The 22,491-nt window shown below is 38.8% G+C and overlaps 1 protein-coding gene across 1 annotated transcript in view; it reads left to right on the forward strand.

Moving 5' to 3' along the window:
* The window catches only part of FBN2 (fibrillin 2), a 222,722-nt gene that overhangs the window by 156,527 nt on the left and 43,704 nt on the right, over positions 1–22,491 (forward strand). The window contains exons 26-38 of the mRNA XM_082457817.1: positions 2,243–2,371; positions 3,146–3,271; positions 5,352–5,477; positions 5,935–6,057; positions 6,216–6,341; positions 6,666–6,791; positions 7,884–8,006; positions 10,298–10,420; positions 12,100–12,225; positions 17,688–17,810; positions 18,661–18,783; positions 21,157–21,318; positions 22,046–22,114. Coding sequence (XP_082313943.1) covers positions 2,243–2,371; positions 3,146–3,271; positions 5,352–5,477; positions 5,935–6,057; positions 6,216–6,341; positions 6,666–6,791; positions 7,884–8,006; positions 10,298–10,420; positions 12,100–12,225; positions 17,688–17,810; positions 18,661–18,783; positions 21,157–21,318; positions 22,046–22,114 — 1,605 coding nt within the window. The remainder of the gene's footprint in view (positions 1–2,242; positions 2,372–3,145; positions 3,272–5,351; positions 5,478–5,934; positions 6,058–6,215; positions 6,342–6,665; positions 6,792–7,883; positions 8,007–10,297; positions 10,421–12,099; positions 12,226–17,687; positions 17,811–18,660; positions 18,784–21,156; positions 21,319–22,045; positions 22,115–22,491) is intronic.

Here is a 22,491-nt window from a genome sequence, read left to right on the forward strand (position 1 = left end):
CAGGGACCAGGTGTTTATGTACCTGCATGATGAATCTTTGCATACATCTGCCCCGAGAAGGGGTGTGACTGTGAGGAAGGTCCGCTTAGCTGAGGCGCTTCCTGAAGATAGTTCTCACCTCAGGACTTTCTGCCAGCCGCAGTCCCGACAGCGGAGGGCAAGGACGCGTGAGTCCTTCCTTCCTGAAGGGGGACCTGGGCAGCACATCTCAGTCTCTACTACACTGCCGATTCCTCCAGCGTCTCCCACCCCAGTAATTTTCCAATCAGATCCTTCATTTTCACAACCACCAGGTTTTTCATCCTAAAGCAGGGCTTGGATTGTATAACTTCCCGCAAAACAACTTCTATTGACTTAGATGATCCTAGACCTAGATAAAGAAGCTTTTCCAGTTCTGACTGCCCTGTTTTGGGTGTGAAATTAGCCAAGTCATTTAATGGCTCTGAAACTCACCTCGTTTATACTGTATAAGACAGAAGTTTGTTGACACCACTGCGGTGTTGTGGGATGCAATGTGAAAGGACAGTGGGACACGGTTGGCTGCCCTTCTTCACAGCATGTAAGGCCCATCTTCTGCTCCCCACGCTGGCGCCCTCAGTAACCGTACCCATCTCACCTGTACTTGCATCCATTATCAGCCTCTCTATAACTTGCTGTTCTCTGAAATGCATTAGTTTTCTTCACCTATGCATTTTATCTCTTGCCCTTCTATTTATTCTACATCTTTAAAGTTAGAATTTCTATGCAACCTTCCAGGATCAGTTCAAAAGCCACTTCCTCCAAAAAGCTAATTCTTAACAGCGAATAGCTTTCATATATACTGCCTTCTTTATGAGACAAGAACTGTTCTCAGCACTTAAGAAACATTGGTTCACTTACTCCTATGAGGCAGGTGCTACTACACGCCCCGTTTTACAGATAAAGAAACTAAGGCACAGAGAAATTAAGTGACTTTCCCAAGCCCCTACACCCAGAAGATGACAGAAGTGGGATTTGTGCCCAGTCATCTGGTTCCAGAGTTCATAATCCACACTATGCAGCTCCCACCACATCACATCAGCCAAAATCTGTCCCTCCTCTGCCATTGAACTTATTCTGTGTTCTTCCTTTGGCTCTCATCACCAGTGCCTAGATACTGATAGATAAAAATTAAGAGAATTAGTATGCATATTGTTACCTGCTTAATTGAATCAATCAATTTTGTTAAGACTTTTGTTTCAAAGAAAGTACCTGCATTTTTTCAGTATGTCCTGCAATTGGGAAAAATCAATAGAAAAAAACCAAAAGCTGGGAGAAAGCAGGGGCTGAGACTACCCCCCCCCGACTGCCCCCCGCAAGAGAACGTGTGCAAATTAGCCATTTATAAATCCTGTGATAGAAAAACTTAAAAATTTAAATTCACGAGAATAAACAGATGCTGGCAAAAACATTTTTCCCAGTCTGACAAAAATATTTAAGCAAGTCATGTTTTCTTAATCTTATTTTACAGACATGCAGCTCTATTGAAAATCTTGATTTCAGGAATGGGAGATTTCTCAGAGAATCCTGTTTCTGAGAATATAAGTGCTGCTATTATTTACTGTAGTATGTAAAAATTGACCAACGCAAAAGCCCATCATGATCGTTTGTTTTTAATTTTAAAATTAAATCAGTAGGCTCTTCCGTCTGAATATGACGCAGAAGCACAGTTGGGGCATATTCCACGGCCCTGCCATATAGATGCGTTCTCCGGCTCAGGGTTCAGAGGTCGCGTCTGCCTCTGTGGCCGTCTCTGTGGCCGGCTAGCCACCCCTGCTCAGAGGCAGCAGCCCTCACACGCCCGCACCAGGGGCGGACGTGGGCTAGTGCAGCAGAACCAGCGTGGGCTTTGCGTCGTGTGTGGGACTCCCTCCATATGGCCACTGCTTCCTCGTTTGCCACCTGCCTTGATCGGCTCATATCAAAGTTGCTTGGTTCATCCTTCTGTTATCATTTCTAAGCCACAAAGAGAAATCCACAATTCCAGAATTCTTAAAGGCAAAAAGGGCCCACCTGCCTGTTGGCTGTGACAGTTTTGGCAGTTGGGGAAAGGAATGTGCCCGCAGCCCTGTCCCCCTCGAGGTGACCTCCTGAAAACGCATCCCTCTACGGCTCGCCCCTGCTTCCTCCGGCACCTTTGCTCGGAAGGCCAAATCTCTCTGTTCGTTAACACCTTCTCATCTCACTCTGGTTTTCTGAATTTCTTTTAAACCCTGCGAACTAGACATTGACGAGTGCAGGATTTCTCCTGACCTCTGTGGGAGTGGGATCTGTGTCAACACGCCGGGCAGCTTTGAGTGTGAGTGCTTCGAAGGCTACGAGAGCGGGTTCATGATGATGAAGAACTGCATGGGTAAGCCTCTGGGGTCTGCACACCGGGCTAGCACAGACTCCTTAGCGCGACCTTGGCCTGTCTCAGAGCTGTGAACAGCGTGCTTGGCAAGGAGCTGTGGCGAGAGAGAGAACAGATCTAAGTGTCAGACAGGAAATCTGCTCCTCGATGGCTCTTGGGGAGCCCCAGCCCCTTGGTGCCTTAATGGCAGTGAGATATTGAGACTGGGTTCTGCTTATTTGTAGAATCTGAAGTCACCACGACTAACTGCTGAGGAGGGAGTCACTGAAAATGTATGGTGTTGGGTGGTGACCCCCCAAATTTATATTGTCATGCGAATCCCATGTTCTTTTCCTTACTTGTGTGTTATTACAAACACTCTTGGCATTGCCCACCTTTTAGCCCATGGTTTCATTTTTAGCAACTTATAGGACTCACCTCATGGGATACAGAAAGTGATCAGTCCAAGAGTTTTCTTTCACTTTGATTAGAGATAGAGACATATGGTGTCTGGAGTTCAGAGTGATATAAAGCGAATATTGTTTATTTTTACCTCTCATGAGTCTGCTCATTTCATACAAGTAAAAGCCTTGATAGCTCACTATCTTTTCAGAGTAGAACTTTAACCTTTTATCTAGTGATCATAAAGTGAAGAGAGCTTAGCCCATCTCTTATTAACCCATCTCTCACATTTGAGCCGCAATGACCTCAGATAATGAATCTTTCTCCCATGCTGTGTGCGTGAACGTTTTTTCCTCAGAGTTCTTTAATGGCTCTCACGTTTTTACCTTTCAGACATTGACGAATGTGAACGTAACCCTCTCCTTTGTAGGGGTGGCACCTGTGTGAACACTGAGGGCAGCTTTCAGTGTGACTGTCCACTGGGACACGAGCTGTCACCATCACGTGAGGACTGTGTGGGTGAGTTTGTCTCCTCAGCACATAAACCCTCCCAGTTCAGCCGGTAAAGATCATAAAGATCAGAGGTCATTCTCATGAACTGGTTGTTTTTGGCCTGTGAAATCTAACAGATTAAAATTTGGGAATTGAGAGTCCGTACATTTGGATTCAGGCTGTGTCTTTAGAAAATGCTTACCCCGGTTCCCCTCTTTTTCGTTACAAGCGCACTGGAAAGGACCCTGTGGGAGGGACCCTGTGTCAGGCCTTGTAGTTCCCTCCTCCGGGTCGGCTGGGATGGGACATACGCTCCCCTTGGAAGGGCCGCTCCCTGATAGTTTGCCTGTGCGCACACATGTGCACAAGAATCCACTCGGTGCCCCGTGTCAGTCATCACAGGGTCTGCTCACCTGTGTGGGAGCTCAGGCGCTCCCTCCAACCCCCTCCTCACAGAAGCACTGAGGCCTCTTTACTGGCCCTGAGCTCAGGATGGGGGGCGGAGGATGTAGGTGCGACCACGGCTGGTCTTGAAGAAGCATTCCATAGGCTTTAAAGCTTTGATTTAGCCAGGAAATGTTTTCCTCACAGTAAATCTTTCTTGAAAGTGTAAGCAAATAAAACAGTTTAAAACAGACAGATCCCACACCCCCAAATAAAAACATAACTTGAGCACACCTCCCGACTACTCATGTATTTATTTATAACCCATATTTATATCGCTATGCTAATGATCAGGTGAATCTTAAATCATAGACCAGACATTTTATTTATTTTTTTAATTTTTAATTTTTTTATTGAATGAAAGATTCTTTAAATTCTGTCGTGCTTTACAATTCTCAGAAGTTTTGCATTCATGCTTTTGTATAATCCCATAATAACCCTTTTTTTTTTTAACCCCTACCGCTATCTTGCCCCTCCGCCGTTTCCTCTCCCCACTGGTAACCACTAGTTTGTTCTTTGTATCTGTGAGTCTGCTTCTTTTTTCAAACAGACATTTTTAAAAGGTGAATTTAAAGGTTTTAAATATTTTTAATTCCACTTTAATAGTTCAAAAAGCTTTTTCACACAGATAATTACAGAATTTTTATTCATGGTTGTGGTATCAGTGATCCAGAGATCTGTTTCTAAGTTCAGTTTATTTTGCTAATTAATTTTCATGAGTTTTATAGCTGAAAAAAAAGCTCCCCTCAATGATATAATGTACATTATAAAATATGTATTTTTGCATGTTCAATAAAATAAATATTTCATGATTATAAACATAAATTTGCCACATCGTCTTCTTAGTGATTTTGAGAATTTGGGGTGAATTTCTTGTTATATCTGATTTTTACCTTAGATTGTGTTTGACAGGTAACTTGTGTGAGGAAGTGTCATTCTACCATTTTCTTGCTCTTCTCTTTTTGCATTATTAGTACTAGTTTCTTCCACAGATCTTTGCAGGCGTTTTTTTTAAGGCATCTGCCCATCTTATAAAGGTTAGTTTCCTAAAAAACAGGCAATATAATCTGTAATCCACCTATCCAGGCCCTCTAAACACAATGCCATGAAAACTTAAAAACTGAGGGCCCTATTTTCAGCCCTTCTATTTTGTGGAACCAGCTGTCTTCCCTCAGGAACCTTCATGTTATTTAGACAACACGTAACCATCCAGTTAAGACCAGCTGAGGGTGCCAGTGTAAATTCATAGATTAAGTATTAAAAAGCTTTATTTCTGGCATGTGCTAGGTGGATGTGGTCTAATGTGGTACTCACTAGCCACACGTGGCTATTTAAATTTTATCAAAATTAAATAACTTTAAAAATTCAGTTCCTTAGTCACAGTATCCATGTTTCAAGCACTCAGTAACAGCTACATATTGGACAGCACAGATATGTAACAGTCCCATCAATGTAAAAAGTTCCACTGGAGAGCACTTTTGTAGATAGAACTAAGAGAAATATAGATTCTGGCGTTTTCCTTGAATTGCTGCAAGAGACCATCTTACTTCCCCCTGAAGTAAATAAAGCCCTTTGGAGACCATTGCTCTGATGCTGCATGTTCTTGATAGTTTAAGTGGTGTTGTGATTTCATAAAACATTAACTCTTTGTATCTTTTTGTAGATATTAATGAATGCTCCCTGAGTGACAATCTCTGTAGAAATGGAAAATGTGTAAACATGATTGGAACTTATCAGTGCTCCTGCAATCCTGGGTACCAGGCCACGCCAGACCGGCAGGGCTGTACAGGTAAGGGTAGGCCAAACAGGCCTGGAAGTTGTATTTCTCAAGTCAGTCGAGGAATGCTTCTGGCACGGAATATATAATGACGCCGATGGGAGTCCTTTGTCCTAAAAACAAATCTAAGAATGGGGGCAGATGCCATGGTTTGGTGGTTTTGCAGAGGAACCTCTGGTTTTATAATAAGAAACATCCTATATTTCTCTCTCTATATATATTTCATCCTATATGGTATATCTGAGTTCTTTAATCTTAGGTTACTGGAGCTGAATGTCAAATGAAATGCTGTCTAAAAGGAAGTGAGAGGAACTAAGAAAGGCTAATGTCACAGTGATCAATCAACATGAATAGTGGGGAGAAAAATCCAAAGCCACTGAAGCATTGTCTGCTTAAGAAGAAGTAGAAAAACTCTTTTTTTTTTAAGGAAGTATCCCTGACAAGTAACGTTGTGGCAATGTTTTTACAGATATTGATGAATGTATGATAATGAACGGAGGCTGTGACACCCAATGCACTAATGCAGAAGGAAGCTATGAATGTAGCTGCAGTGAAGGTTATGCCCTGATGCCAGATGGGAGGTCGTGCGCAGGTACAGGAAGGAAAATACACAGACTTTGTACATCTGGTTAATCTTACCTTACAAATCTGGCTCCACATATTTTGTGTGGAACTGGATGAAAAAAAAAATGCATGAGCTTAATAAAAGTCATCCTTGTTTTTCATTTGATTTTGATTTTGTATCATCAGATATTGATGAATGTGAAAATAATCCTGATATCTGTGATGGTGGGCAGTGTACCAACATTCCTGGAGAGTATCGCTGTCTGTGTTATGATGGCTTCATGGCTTCAATGGACATGAAAACATGCATTGGTGAGTAGCATAAGAACAGGATAAATACTTATGTACAGTGTGCACACACACACACACACGCACATAAGAAGAAAAGGCTTTTTTGGTTATTTTTAAAATTCAAACCATTGTATTAGAAGATGTGAAAGCCGAAAAGGAAGAATTATTTGAAAAAAAAAAATCCTTAAAGACAATATATTTATCTGTAATACTGTGTCCTGCAAATACATTATATTTTAAACGTTATTTGTGTATCTCATTAGTATGCTATTCAGTTTAAAAGATAGCTTTTGAATTACTAGAATAAACAAGTATTAACCAAGGTGTTGAAAATCAATTTCCTAGACGTGAATGAATGTGACTTAAATTCAAACATCTGCATGTTTGGGGAATGTGAGAACACCAAGGGATCCTTCATTTGCCACTGTCAGCTGGGGTATTCAGTAAAGAAGGGGACCACAGGATGCACAGGTAGGTCTCAAGCTTGTATCCTCTGTGTTTCAGCTTCTTATATTTCAGAGGTTAACCTTCAACATCATTTGTTCCCTGGAATTTCTTGTACTTTCACCCACACCAGGTTGTGACAGTTACGTGATGAGTAACTGGCCCAGAGCACGTGTGATGTGTTTGTCTCTTCTCTGTGGTAGATGAGCATGGTCTCAGCTACCAAGCCGCAGACCTGGCTGCGTGCTTGGACACGGAGTGGGAGAATGGGTGTGGAATCTGGCCCCCATGGTTCTGATGTGCTCCTGGTAGCTCTTGGGGCAGCGTTCACTTTCTCCTAACCAAACAGGAGATATACATAAGGAAGAAGCACCAAAAGACCTGGAGGAATCCCAAGTGTTTCCTGAGTTTTGCAGTTCTTTTAAACTAACAAAAATTAATCTAAACTTATATTTAGACTCTTTTCCTTCCTTTCTTTCCCCCATCGTTTTCTCTCCTCTTCTCTCCTCTCTTTCCATTTGCTTTTGCCTTCTCTTCTCCCTGCCCAAATTTCCTCTCTTCCCTTTTTTTCTTTGTTCACCCCATTCATTTTATCTCTTATTCCTGTTCTCTACTAAATAGTTTTAGCCTTTTGAAGGGCGGATGGGGGTTGAACTCCCAAGGTCAGTGCTTTGGGCCAAATGTCCATCATTGCTCAAGGCTCTCATGTGGTATTTCGCTCAAGCCAGGTGGTGGGTGACTTAGACTGCAGCCTAGGCCTTAAGCTGGCACCTCCAGGAAAGAGCAAGTAATGAAAGAAGAACTCTGCATGTTCATATGCATGTGTACCACGTACACAGACACTGTATACATAATACTGAGAAAAGCATCTGGTCATTTTCCAGATAACATTTCCAGGGATTATTTCTATATATTCTGGCTGGCGATTTCTTTCAGGGAAGGCCTTGTTTGATTTGGATCATGAACTTCCAAATCCTGTTGGAGTCTAAACATATTAAAAGTAAAAGTGACGTTAATGTTTTCTCTGTGTTTACTTTAAAATTTTGCCTATACAGAAATCTCTTGGAAGTAGAATTAACTAGGTTGTATCTTATCTTCATATTAACTATGGTTTCTCAGATGTGGATGAGTGTGAAATTGGTGCCCACAACTGTGACATGCATGCCTCATGTCTAAACGTCCCAGGAAGCTTCAAATGTAGCTGCAGAGAAGGCTGGGTTGGAAATGGCATCAAATGTATTGGTGAGTATTTTGCAAATGTAAATAACCTTTGTTAAGACACAAAATCCCTAGAGGCTCTTCTTTGCACAGTTGTTAACCTACATACTTGAATAGGAACATGCCTCTTATTTTCATGTATTCTCTTGAAAATTAAAGGCTGTCTTTCGTTGCAAGATAATTCTTGCCTAAGAGTTTCCTTTAACCTTGGTATAAATGATCAAATTACAACAGTATGCCTTGGCATCTGCTTTTTAATGTGGTGTTGTTCAGTAAAAATTATTTGATGTGCAGCCAGAAATCCAAACAGCTGTAGGATGAAACATGACTAATATATTTTTCCAGTTTTTTCATAGAGTAACAGTGAGATTTAAAACCCAGTGAAATAAATGAAGGGAATGAAAAGATTTTTTTCAGATAACCTAGGTCTATAGTAAGTGGTCAATACCAGCTTCTTAATAGAAAATAGAATTCTTCTTCCAGAGAAATCTAAATGTTTTGGATTCCAAGAAGCCAGATTAGAAGGAGAATGTGAAGGCAGTTGCCATTCTCCAAGTTTTATAGTTCTTGACCAGAGTCTAATAAGTCCTTTATAGCTGTGAGGCAAGGAACTGGATTTTACCCTTGATGTCATTCATAGTGCTGCTTGGTACGTTCAGTGTTTTACGTGCCTCAACAATAAGGCATGATGCAGCTCGTAAAAATTATCCAGGTCTATTTAAAATACAAATTCAAGCAAGCAAAACCGACCTCCCCATGATTACTCATTAAAACCTGATAAGCCTGCAGCAAGAATTAAAGGATAATTTTAAGATCTCTTATTAATAGTATTAGTTAATTTGAATGTACTTTCTTACCTACTCAATTGTTTTATACTTGTCAAATGTTTATGAGCTGACTCCAGAATTTGAGTTAACATAGTTTTTAAATAACTTTGCTAAGGAAGGTTCTCTCATGGTGTCACTAAGTCCACTAGCTACCCGCTTGAGTCCAGCCGTTCCTCTATCATTAATCTCACAACTTTTCAGCTATATCCCCATTCCCATTTTTCTAGTCTCATTTGTTTACTGTTTTTCTCTCCTCTAGCCTCCCTTTTTTTTTGCTTCTTGTCACTCTGGCCAGCTATCGAAAGATAGCCTGCCGCTAATACAAAAGATTTAACCGTGTCCAGGCACCTCTCCTCCAAAATGTCATCCAAATCCATCCACTCCTTTCCATCTCCATCCCCCTGCTCTCGTGGCAGCCGTTCTCTCTCTCAGTCTGCCCCCCACCCCAACCCTTTCTCTCTGTTAGCTGCTACAAGAACCCCCTCGTATGTTTTCTCACTCCCCCTCTGGTCCTCCCGCAATCCATTCTCCACATTGCAGCCAGGTCGATTTTTTTAAACCATGGATCTGATTTCTTCAAAATTGTCATTTTAATCCATTGAATTTAGGATCAAATTCAGCTTCCTTCACATGGTTTACAAGACCCTATGGCATCTTCCCGCTATCTCTCCAGCTTCACTTTCTATCGTCCTTGGTCTCCTACATTGTGCTTTATCACTCTGACCTCCTTTAATTTTTGTCACATCAAAGCTCTTTTCCTTCTCAGTGTTTTTATACGTGCTTTTCCCTCTGCAAGGAAGGCCCATCCCTACTTCTGTTCGCAGGTCAACTCTTGCTCATCCTTCAGGTGCAAAGTTAACTAAAAATTACTTCCTCAGTGGAGCTTTCCTAATTCCTGCAATCTGAATTAGACACCCTTCTTATTTCCTCATACCTTGTAACTTTTCTTCATGGTACATGTATAACAGGATTTAATTTAATTGAATTTTCTGTGTTTAACATCTGTCTTTTCCACTAGACTAGGGGCTCCATGAGGTCAAGAATCGTTATCTTGGTTTCCTCATCTATAAAATGAACTTGAAAATTCTATGGTAATTGTCCTGCTCTGAAATTCAGTATTATCTTGAAAATTGACCCCTTTTCTAGTGATAAGGTAGCCAATGATAAAATTCACCCTCAGTAGAAATCAGAAGGAAATCTAGGCCTGGTTTTCTTTTAAACATTATAATTCTAGTTGATTAGACAGCTCACAAAACGCTTGAACTAATTATTTTGGCCCATGTTTGTAGCATGAACATTTTGGATCATAGGTCTGAGGTCTTAGAAAATTATATAGAACTGCAACTTGACCAGTAAACTAAAATACATTCCATTTGGCCAGTTTTTGGCCAGTTTACATTTAAATTAAGACAAATGAAAATCTTCCTGGGTGTTTAAATATTCCATTTTCATTTCTGAACTTTATTGCTATGTTCTCGTGACATGCAGATCTGGACGAATGTTCTAATGGAACCCACCAGTGCAGCATAAATGCTCAGTGTGTCAATACCCCAGGCTCCTACCGCTGTGCCTGCTCCGAAGGGTTCACTGGAGATGGATTTACCTGCTCAGGTGGGTGAGGTCCTGATTTTCATGCAACGCTCTGTATGTTTTCATCATCAGAAGAAAACTGTAGGTAAAGGAGGCTGAAATCACTACCTCTGTTTTTACACTTGACTTAAGGTGAATATGTATCTTTTGCTTACATTAAACACAAAAACCTGGAAATTTTTAAAAATAATGGCATTTATTACTATCATGTACTCTTAGTGACTGTCATTTCCTTTTATTCATTAATTAACGTAATGGTCAAAAACTACAGGCTCTGAGTCAGACCATCTGGATCCAGATCTTGCCTATGCTGCTTACTGGCCATATAGCCTTAAGTAAATGACTTAACCTGTGTGTCCTTAGTTTCTCCATTTTGAAATGGACATGGTGGTAATAATAATAATAAATACTATTTCCCTTTTTCTTTTATATCATTGAATGAATGACATGTTGGGAAAACTTATACAGCTTCTTAAAATAAAATCTATGACCTACCCAATCACTGCTATTTATTGTGTTTATCAAAATCTCAGTTTATCACATGGTATTGAAAGGATTAAATGGAATAATCCAAGTAAAGAGCTTAGAAACATGCATCATCAGAGCTTAATAAATGTGAGTAAATTCACTCTGCATTCCTTGAGGACAAAACAGCCACTCATTATATTCATGTAAAAGACTAGATCATCTTGCTGGACTTAAAGAATGATACTTTTAAGCTTGAGAGATAGGTGTTTCTCAGTTGAATTTCAGTGCACACTTTAAACCCCAAATTAAAAGATAGTTTTTTTCTAATTATTGACATCAAAAACACAGACTTACAGTTTTCTAATGCCTCTTTAAGAAAACATGTTTATTCAGTTGTAAAGCTTCCTTACTTTTAAACCTCGGGTACTGCCATCTTTCTTAGCATGTCTCTGCACCGTGGTGTGAGGGCAGGGGCATGGCCTTGGTATCAGACACAGCTGGACCTAGACCCTGGCTCAGCTGCAGATTAGATCACTGTGACTCCCAGGCATCAGTCGCCTCCTCTGAGCCTCGGGTTCTTCCTCTTCTAAACCTCACAGGGTTGGTGAACTAAGTGAAAGCATGAATGTCAGGCAGCTAGCACACTCCTTGGCAAATGTTAGGCCCTCAATAAACATTGGTTTCCGCCCTTCCCCCCTTTTTCCATTTGATAGAATCAAAGAAATTGTCTTTAAGTTCTATGAATAATACTCATTTGTGTAATTAAAATAAGAATATTTTAATGAGATTGTAATGGCGTGAAAGAAACTTTCCTCACTCCCATAGAGTGTCCCTTACTTGCTTAAAAATACTTGAACTAGTGAAAAAGTTGTTCATTTTAATACTGTAATGTTTTCAAATGAATTAACACCATTTTAAGATGAATTCCAATGTTCTTGGTTATATCTAAATGATGTTGGTGTAACACAGATGCATCAAATTAGCATTAAAGAGAACTGAGACAGATGAGAGAGACACCTCGTTCCTCCTGTTTATCATAATGGAATTGAATGTTAGGGCATAAACAGCTCTACTGTCAAGTTGTATACCCTTATTTAGGTGTATATGGATAATTGTTGTTTGATGTTAATGAGCACTAACTCAAGCCAGTGAGACTGGTTTAGTTATAGAGCAGAGAAAAAAATGTCATGAGATCTGGAACTTAATAGAGATGTAATTTGCTCCTTCAACAGATGTTGATGAGTGTGCAGAAAACATAAATCTCTGTGAGAATGGACAATGCCTCAACGTCCCGGGTGCATATCGCTGCGAGTGTGAGATGGGCTTCACTCCAGCCTCAGACAGCAGATCCTGCCAAGGTGGGTCACCAGGATTCCAACTCATTTCCAAGTTGGATCAACTACAGCAAATGAAACCACAAAAAGGGCTGAACAGGCTCCACCTGGAAGCAGAGTACACAGCACATGCTGCACACATAAAAGTCATTTGTTTTAAGCATGGATTATTTTGCCGAATGAATAATGATGAAGGTGGCTTTCATCTCTTACGAAGTTTTCCTGGCCAAGAGCCAAGAGTTGGAACTTCGGCTTATTCGTTTTTTTTTTTTTAACTATTTCTTTTTTTATCATTAAATGAATGAAATGTGGATAAACTGTTCAGCTTTTAAAATATATTGTGTACCTCAATCACTGCTATTTAATGTGTTTATCAAAATCTAAGTAGCTCATTTTTGGCATTACCTTTATGCTTTAGTCAACTGTGTGTATGTCTGGGACTGGAAGTCCTCTTCAGGGACTCATCAAGAGCTGCACCTTTTGCTTAATAGTCATGTCTCCTGCCTCTAAGTTATGACATCACCCCCTTTCCTAGAAATGGGACTTCGTGACTAGTGTGATATCTTTCCAAGAAAAAGAATTTGGATTTTCTTTTACATTAGAGACTCAATTCACATTACATAGAGTTTGGGCCATCATTGTGTTCATAAGAGTACATGAAAATGTAAATAAAGGAAGAGGATTGAAAACAATTCATATGCCATAAGGTTTTAACAAAATTAGTGATTCATAGAAAACCTAAAAAAAAAAACTCAGGCTAACTGCTAGCAAAGATTATAAAATGAAACCAGATTACAAGCCTTCCCTACATGAGTATCTAATCAAATGAACAGAAATAGTAAATGCCAGCGCGCGCGTGCGCGCGCACACACACACACACACACACACACACACACAAACACACTTCACCAGCATCAACCAAACAAAACTTATACAATCTGGGGTAGCTTGGAGTAGAGCCTGACTCTGCCCCACCCCCAGAAGTGTCACTGAAGAAAGAAAGTGTGCCTAAAAGATCATGGAAATTTCCATAAATATCTACCAGTTTGGAGAGAATCAGAACGAGAGGATGAATAGGAGTCTCCGGGAAGATGATATTAGAAACTGAAAGTATTCATGCTTCTACTTCGACCTGCTAGGTTGGGCAGAATCTAAACCATTTTATACAAGGCAGCTGTAGAATGAGCTTTATTTTTTTCCTGGTCCTGGTTCCTTCTAAGCATTGAAGTCAATTAGTAGAAACTGTGAGTCAATGTGTTTATGGAATTACATGATTTATTACCCACGTCAGCTTGACAAGAATTGGTGGGAAAAGGGACAAGTTAGCAGTAGCCAGACACTTTTGCCAACATAAAATTTCAAAATTAATCCTTTATACATAAGACAGCATTTCCCTTTCATAATTCTGTTCCATTATTTGTGGCCTAGGGGCCTTCCAAAACTTCTCCCAGAACCTCCCTCAAGGTGATGCCAAATAGTTTCTGTTTACTGTACTTCCTTCTCATGTTGGCTTTCCCAAAATATGTTGTTTCCATGGAGAGAAATCCCAGTTGCCAGGGCATCTGAGAGTGGCACACATGTAGCTCACCCTGTGCTCCATTTAACCAGATGCCAAATTTTGAGATCCCCAAAATGTAATTCCATGGTTCTGCCTGTTTCTCCTTGGTTTTGTCTTCTCTCTTTCTGTGAGATCTGGCACATCTAGACAGTTTATCCTGAATTTATTACTTTAATTCCTTGATATTTTCCCATCTTATTATAAATTGATGCCCCTTTGAATTGATCCTCTAATCAACATTTTCCACTCAGCATCTACCTCTAATCATAAATTCTCAGAATTTCTATAGAATTTAAAAAACTGCTGGAGTTGGCCATTTCCCAGTATTCATCACCAAAATGGGAAAGTACAGAACCTGCAAGAACCTCCTCAGGGACAGGTTAGGACTCCATCAGATGGAGTAAACCCAGACACAGAGCACTAAATAGTATGATTTCCGAAGAGAGAGCAGGGGCCAGGTTCACCAACAAAGAGCCCACAGAGCCCAGTGGAGGTCCTCCCATCCGTATTTCTCCTCTTCCCCCACCTTATGAAACTCTGGGCCACAGGATAGAAGCTATAATGAAACCCATACCCCAAGCTGTCTTCCAAAGAAAGCCCAAATCAAAAGAGAAGGGAGCATGTCGAGAAGCTCCATCTAAACTGTATCAGAGTACAGTTGACACTTGAATAACGTGGGGGCTAGGCACCCCTACCCTCAGCATGGGGGGAAATCTGTGTATAACTTGTAGTCGGCCCTCAGTGTTCACAGTTCTCTGCATTCGCGGTTCCATGTCCACACATTTAACCAACTGCAGATAGTGTAGTTGTACTACATACACTGTAGTATTTACTATTGAAAAAAATCCATGTATAAGTGGATCTGCACAGTTCAAATGTATGTTGTTCAAGCATCAACTGTATATAAAACTCTTGAAAGAGCTGACCAAGTACTGTGTAAACAAACTGAAACAACGGCAACTGTGCAGGTGTTCTATGGAAGCAACAACAACAAAAAAGCATACAAAAAACATAAATAATCAATCCAGAGTAGAGGAAAACTCCTCAAGGAACAAGAGCAAATTTCGCATAGGTATATTGTACCACAGATAACCTTAATAAAAACATATGATTGAACAAGTTCAAAGTGATTATAAAAACAGAAAAAAAGACAAAAAGAGATATTGCAGAGTTAAGGGAAACAAAAAATGTGGACCAATGCAGCAAAATAAGAGAACAATTAAATAGACACAGCAAAGAACAGAGGAGATGAAAATGTAATTACTACCATAGAGAATGGACGTGAGAAAATCACAGTGAAAAAAAAGGGGGGGAGGATAAATTAACACTATTAGAGAAAAGACAAAGACCATAAACTTAAGTATAATGGGTGTTTCTGAAGTGAAGAGTCCCTAAAAATTGAATAGAAAAAAAGTATTAAACAACCAAACATTTTCCTGAAATAGAAGAAGGAACTGAATATACCGGAAGAAGTAAATCATTTTTATTTAACCTTATTGAATTTGTCAACTTAAGTAACAGAGATTCTTCAAACTGCAGATAGAAAAGGCAAGTCATGAGCAAAACAAACATTCAGTACCAACACACATTAGAATGCTGCCCTCACAGTTATAAGGACACATGTGACAAGAATGTTATACCTCAGAGTTAGTTAGTTATAAAGACAATAGACAGGGCTTCCCTGGTGGCGCAGTGGTTAAGAATCCTCCTGCCAGTGCAGGGGACACGGGTTCGAGCCCTGGTCCGGGAAGATCCCACATGCCGAGGAGCAACTCAGCCAGTTGCGCCAGCAACTGAGCCTGTACTCTAGAGCCCACGCGCCACAACTACTGAAGCCTGCGCGCCACAACTACTGAAGCCCTCGTGCCTAGAGCCCGTGCTCCGCAACAAGAGAGGCCACCGCAATGAGACCGCAACAAAGAGTAACCCCTGCTCACCGCAACTAGAGAAAGCCTGCACGCAGCAACGAAGACCCAATGCAGTCAAAAATAAATAAATAAAATAAATAAATTTATAAAAAAAAAAAAAAGACAATAGACATATCCTGACAAGTGAAATAATTCAGAAAGAAACTACCTGTGGTCTCTCCCTTCTTGTCTTGGGCAAAAAAAAAACCAAAAACAAAAACAAAAGAAACACACAACTTATCAGCAATGAAAAACAGCCAATCAAGAAATAAATGGAGAAGTGACAATAAAAACATTATTGATTCCTTTAAAGAATTAGTACTAAATACTGTAGAGATTATGGTAAATGCCATGAACATTTAAAAAGTGAAAATAATATGAATAACAAAAATGAGTTGGAAGCATATATGGATGCTAATTGTTAATCATCATTGTATAGAATCCATTAATACTGTCTTAAAATTGTGTTTGAATTTTAACATAAAGCCAAAAGATGATACAGTTTTAGTGTTTTCATCAATTCTTAACATTAGAAAGCATTTTAGAAGATACTGAGATAATGAAAAATTGATCTGATGCATGGAAATTGTTTCAGCTTTACTCTCTGTGAATATGCATTGAGAAATATCAATATTTGGAATGGTGTTCATCCAATTACAATGATAATTCTGGATAGAAGCATTTTTGAGTGTTTTTGTTCTTGCTATCTTATTTTCTGTGTTTCCTATCTTTTCTGTTTCCTATCACCACTTTTCTGTATTTTTCAAATTTCTGAATATGCATCAATTTTATAAAAACAAGACAGTATTCTCTTAAAATACCTTATTCCATGCAACTTTTATGTTATTTAAGTGGAAGTTATTTCTAATAAAGTTCACTTAAAAGTAAAATGCATACGCAGAAGGCTGATAATACAATTCCATTTCAATTTATAGATTAACACAACTCAATTATAAACTAACTTAATGAGTCTTTACTGATTTATATAAAAAGAATAACTTTGTTTATTGCCCCAACACAAGTAAAGACAACTTTACACATCAATTGAACTTCTAGACACAATTTGAACCATACTTTAAATATAAGATAGTTGAAATGCTTTATTTTGACGATCATGAATGACCAACAGACCCGTTTATACTTAAGATATAACTGTCTCAAGACAGCATTTTAGAATGACTTGTCTAGTCTAGCCTAAAATGGCATGCCTGGTCTGCATTCTCAGAATATGAGGTAATTTGTGTACAAAAATGTCCATCCTCTTCCTATGAGTAGAAATACAGATTACTTCTACAGCTGTACAGGCACACTATGCCTTCATTTTCATATGAATGAAGGAGGAGTAATAACTTCTTGTTTATTTTGAGTTAAAGCTTCATGGAAGACTTTCATAAACTGAATTTATGATTTCAGTCCAATAGAGATATCTTAATGAGATTTGGAGGAATGTGGGGCAATGGATGATCTTATTACACACTACTGGGAAAAAACTTCTTTCCCTGTTTATAACTGATTTTATTATAACAGATCAGATTACATAATATAATAAAAAAAGAAGTTTAAAAAAATTAAACTTAAATAATTTAAAAGATATATTTAATATTTAAAATATTTATGTTGTATATTTTGTATGTTATAGATGTTTATAAAACATCTGCTGTTTTCACTTAATTATTAGAATCTTTGAATTTGTTTTTATCTTTAATTTTTTACAATCTTATTCCTTTAACACGTTCATATTTAATTTCTAAAAAGTTTTTATGCCCTAGGCCAATTTTTTTCTTAAGTATTTTACAGCCCAAGACAGTAAAATACTGTCAATAAAATAAGATAATATACTTTCATATTTCTGCCCCATATGAACATTAGTTGCTTGCCATTTACGTGACATCCCTGGTCAAAGAAAAAGAAAATCTTTTGCTGCATAAAAACATCTGAGGAGATAGAATAATTTATTAACGTCATACAGTAAATCTAAATGTCTTTGTAATCAAGAGGTTACTATTTTTTTTTATCTCCAGATATCGATGAATGCTCCTTCCAAAATATTTGTGTCTTTGGAACATGTAATAATTTGCCTGGAATGTTTCATTGTATCTGTGATGATGGTTACGAATTGGACAGAACCGGAGGGAACTGTACAGGTATGGCCAGTTAAGGGCTTAATTGTGTTCTTATTAGTTGAAATGAACATTTTGTGCTAGATATAGAAGTTCCTCAAATTTCTGCTTAGCCTGCTATGCCTTGGGCTATGCATTTTTTTGAAAAAGAAAATTACATTTTGATACATTTACTGTTTTATTAACTTTTATTGGAGTACGGTTGCTTACAATGTTGTGTTAGCCTCCACTACACAACAAAATGAATCAGCCATGCATATACATATATCCCCTCCCTTTTGGACTTCCCTCCCGTTTAGGTTACCACAGTGCATTAGGTAGAGTTCCCTGTGCTATACAGTATGTTCCCATCAGTTGTCTATTTTATACATAGTGTCAATAATGTATATGTGTCAATACCAGTCTCCCAATTCCTCACACCCCACCCCTTTCCCCCTTGGCTGATACATTTATTTTTAACTATGGAATTGATCCACTGTAATATGAACAACTTAATATTAAATATCCAACACGAAATTAGTAAAGTATTTCTTTGTATATATTTATGATGTCCACATATATGTACAAATATATAATACATATGTTTAAGTTTAATTAAGCAAACAGTGATAAAATGTTTTTCTTCAGAATTGCAATGTTTCATTATAATTTATTTATTAAGGGTATTAAATGATATCATCATGAATACTGTGTGACTGATCTATGGAAACTGCTTTAGGTGTATACAAGTATTTCATTTTTATTTCATTGTTCTGAGTCCCTCCTAAAGATTTTTAGTCTACTGACTTGCAAAATTTCCACCAAATTCTTTGGAACAGCAGTATGCACAAGGAAAGTAAAGATGTTAATGTGGGCATTTAAATGTTTTTCCTAGATATTGATGAATGTGCAGATCCAATAAACTGTGTGAACGGCCTATGTGTCAACACTCCTGGTCGCTATGAGTGTAACTGTCCACCCGATTTCCAGCTGAACCCCACCGGTGTGGGTTGTGTTGGTAAGCAAAAGCTATATGAAACAAATGAATAGAAGTACATAGAGTTAAATACTCATACTCTCTTGTGATGACCACTTACTGCAATTAACTTGAGAACAAAATAGTAGTCCTTTACCTTAAGAAACTCTAGATTACCAAAATACATGGTCACTTTTATCCTGCTTATCTTCCAAGTCATATTTTGAAACAGGAATTTTTGAGACATCTGCTCCCACCACCTCCTCTCACAGACTTGGGAACCCGGGCCCTAGAGGTGCAGTCATTTGTTCAAGGTCTCAGAGCTTGCAAACGGCAGAGCTGAAGCAGTGTCCCGAGTGGCCTGGCTCCCTGTCCAGTACATTGGCCAGGACAGATGTGTTTGAAATGTGGAATCAGTTTTACAAAATGAATATGTTTCAGGTTTATGCATGACAGCTGACAGGCAAGCAGTTAATGGCATTTATAGGACCGTTTCAGGTATATGTTTTTTCAAGACCAAGAAAATATGGAATAAAATTTGAGTTAGCTATGATTAAATTCCCATTAAAATTTCTAGTAAGGTTGTTTGTGCCTTTTTCTTCTGCATATTATTTTCAAAATGACTTACAAATATAAAAAATTAAAAAGGTTCACTGGATGCGTATGGCAGATAACAAGGACTGTTTTTCCTGATACCAAAGGCTAAGAATATGCAAACTCTGTGAACCAGCAGTTCCTCTCTGGGCTTCATATATCAAATAAAGTAACTTACAGTCCCATACGGAAACATAAGGAAAAATATTCAGTGCCTCATTATTTTCAGTGGCAAGAATTTAGAAGCCATATTTGGAGAGTGGATAGATTGAAAAAGAATCTCAGTTGAATACCGTGGAGTTGACGGATTGGATGTTATAAAGATGGAATGAGGTATATGACAAAATACCATTTATAGAAATTTAAAATGTGCACACGAAAACAAAAACACTAATTTTGCAGGAGCACAGACCAAAAAAATAATATTAAACACATTCATATGGTTGGGTAGGGAATGAGGAATGAGAATGGAGAGCAGGGATAAAAGAGAGAGAATGGGAGGGAAGGAGGAAGGAAGGATGAATGAATACAGGCCTAGTAAGAGCAGAACCATGAGTTAACACCTCTGTCTGCACCTGAGATTCAGCAACAAAAACAAAACCAAAAAAAAAAAAAAATGAGAAAAGTAAAATAATAAAAAGCTGGCCAAGTGATTATAATGTGCAGCTGGAGATGAAAACTACTTGATAGACTGAAATAAGGACTTTGGATTTTACTCTGATTGAGGTGGGACACCACTGGGAGTGGCCCGACCTAAGGTAATGCTTCTGAAGGATGACTCCCGCTATGGTGGGAAAAATAGACTATAGTTGGGTCCAGAGATGAGTTAGGAAACAATTGCAATAGTCCAGGTGAGGGATGATGGTGGCTTGAACTCGGGTTGTAGTGATTTGGAAGCAGTAGTAAGTCATCAGATTCCAGATATATTTTGAAAATAGTGTTGACAGACCTTATTACTGGATTGAATAAGGCATGATAGTAAGGATTCAAAGTTTGACTGCAAGGTATAGGGCCTGAGCAATTAAAAAATTGGAGTTTCTGTTTATTGAAAACGCAGAAGCCTGGGAGAGGATTGGAGCAGGTTTCGTATGTGCGGGAAAGCGTATCAAGTGTTTGATTTTAGACGTGTTAACTCTAAAATACCTTAGACATCTAAGAGGAGAAATCAAATACTAGGCACATGGCAGAAAGATCTGAGTTCAGGGGAGAGGTGAAAGATGGAACCACAAATTTGATAGTATTTAAAGTCATGGAACTAATGAGGTGATCTAGATGGTAATTATAGATAGAGACAAGACAAAGTCTGAGATTCATTGATCTCTTAAGTAGCCTCCCTAAAGTTGTTACAGACTGGCTTTCCCAAAACCTGCAAAACTCAATGTGCAAGTTGAAACTAAACTGTGGGAGAATGGAGATTATGGGGAGGAGAGGAAGGAGATGGCGTTATCAATATTTCAGTGATAGGATACGTTGCTTTAAATTAACTTATATTGGATTTCACTCCCTTTATTGATAAACTCATACTATAGATTGATTATAGGAAACATTTTTTGCAATCATATTATGAAAGGTCCAGAATGTCCCAGATGAGTAATTGCTTACTGTCTTGTTTAGTCCATGATCTATAGGGATGTCTAGACGTAGGAAAGTGTGATTTATTTAATTCCTGCAACTCAGTCTTGAAAAAGTTTAAAGCAAGAGATTATTCTGTTCTGGGGATTAATGTACAGAATCTGAATTTCATCATCTGAGTGACCATTCTCCCAAAAAGGCATTCTTACTCTGATAAGGACAATTTTAAGCTCTTGTGTTGCCCTGCAGACAATCGAGTGGGCAACTGTTACCTGAAGTTCGGTCCTCGGGGCGACGGGAGTCTCTCCTGCAACACTGAGATCGGGGTGGGCGTCAGCCGCTCGTCCTGCTGCTGCTCTCTGGGGAAGGCCTGGGGGAACCCCTGCGAGACCTGCCCCCCCGTCAACAGCAGTGAGTATGGGACGGAAGAAGAGGAAGGAAACGCTGGTAGCTGAGGGCTAGCTGCCCTTTTCTTCTGCTGCTAGGGGGTGAGGGAGGTAGTGAGGGTCAGAACTTTGAATCTGGACTACTTTCCACGACTGTGCTGAAACCAGCCAAGAGTGTGTCATATAAAAGGAATCTGAATTCCTCTCTTCTCACTGTTTTTCTTGATAATGCTAAAAAGAAAAAACGGTTTTGAACCACAATCCAATATGAATGATGATAATATCAATTCTCCCTGGTGTCACAGATAAAGGCCATTCCTGCTTCTTTTCCACAGTTGTTTTAGTTCAGGGTCATAGATGAGTTGTATTCCTCAAGTCCGGTCATATGACGCCTTAAATTGAAATGTATGTCCTGATATGAACATAGGTGAAACTTTTGAATTGTTGAGTCTTTTAGTTTTTATTTACTAGCCAAAAAGGTTGTGATATAAATTGTCTGAAATTAATTTTTTTCTTTAATGAAAAGCAAATGGGTTTTGTTATTCTACTTTGTATATAATTTATGACGTAATGATCTTATTTCAAGTAAAATGTAATGTGCTTTTAAAGATAATGTATTTGAAAAGGCACTAAGGAAAATGTAGATACACCCCTTAGGATGTGTGCTTTGAGCCTGGCAGTTGTTAAGTGCTAATTCACTGTCAGCCTCTTGCACACAGGTATCAAATTTCTTTTTTTCCATTGTTTTGCAGCTGAATATTACACTTTGTGTCCTGGAGGTGAAGGCTTCAGACCTAACCCCATCACAATCATCTTAGAAGGTGAGCATACCTCTAATTGTCACCAGATTTAAACAAGGTAAAGAACTTACTTTAGAGAAAATCTGGTAGAAAAGTTAGTGTGGAACAGTCCCAACAAGATTATTTTGCAAAATTACCGATGGACAATTATGAGTCTGCTGAATAACCATTTGTAAATCAGAAAGATTTGACCCATTGCAGTGACCTGATGTGTGATTGTTCTGCAGAGAAACTCTTTTTATAATTATCCCCAACTTGAATCACCCTCAGCTTGCTGTAATTACTCTTCTCAGATTATAGCAAAGTTCCATGATAAAGCCAAGAAAGTTCATGGTCAGAATAAACCTCCCATCTAAGCGTGCATTCACTTGGATGTGTGGAAGTCTGCAGGTCTTACA

Source organism: Balaenoptera physalus (assembly GCF_965194825.1).
Source record: "Balaenoptera physalus genome assembly, chromosome: 3".
Taxonomy (NCBI): domain Eukaryota; kingdom Metazoa; phylum Chordata; class Mammalia; order Artiodactyla; family Balaenopteridae; genus Balaenoptera; species Balaenoptera physalus.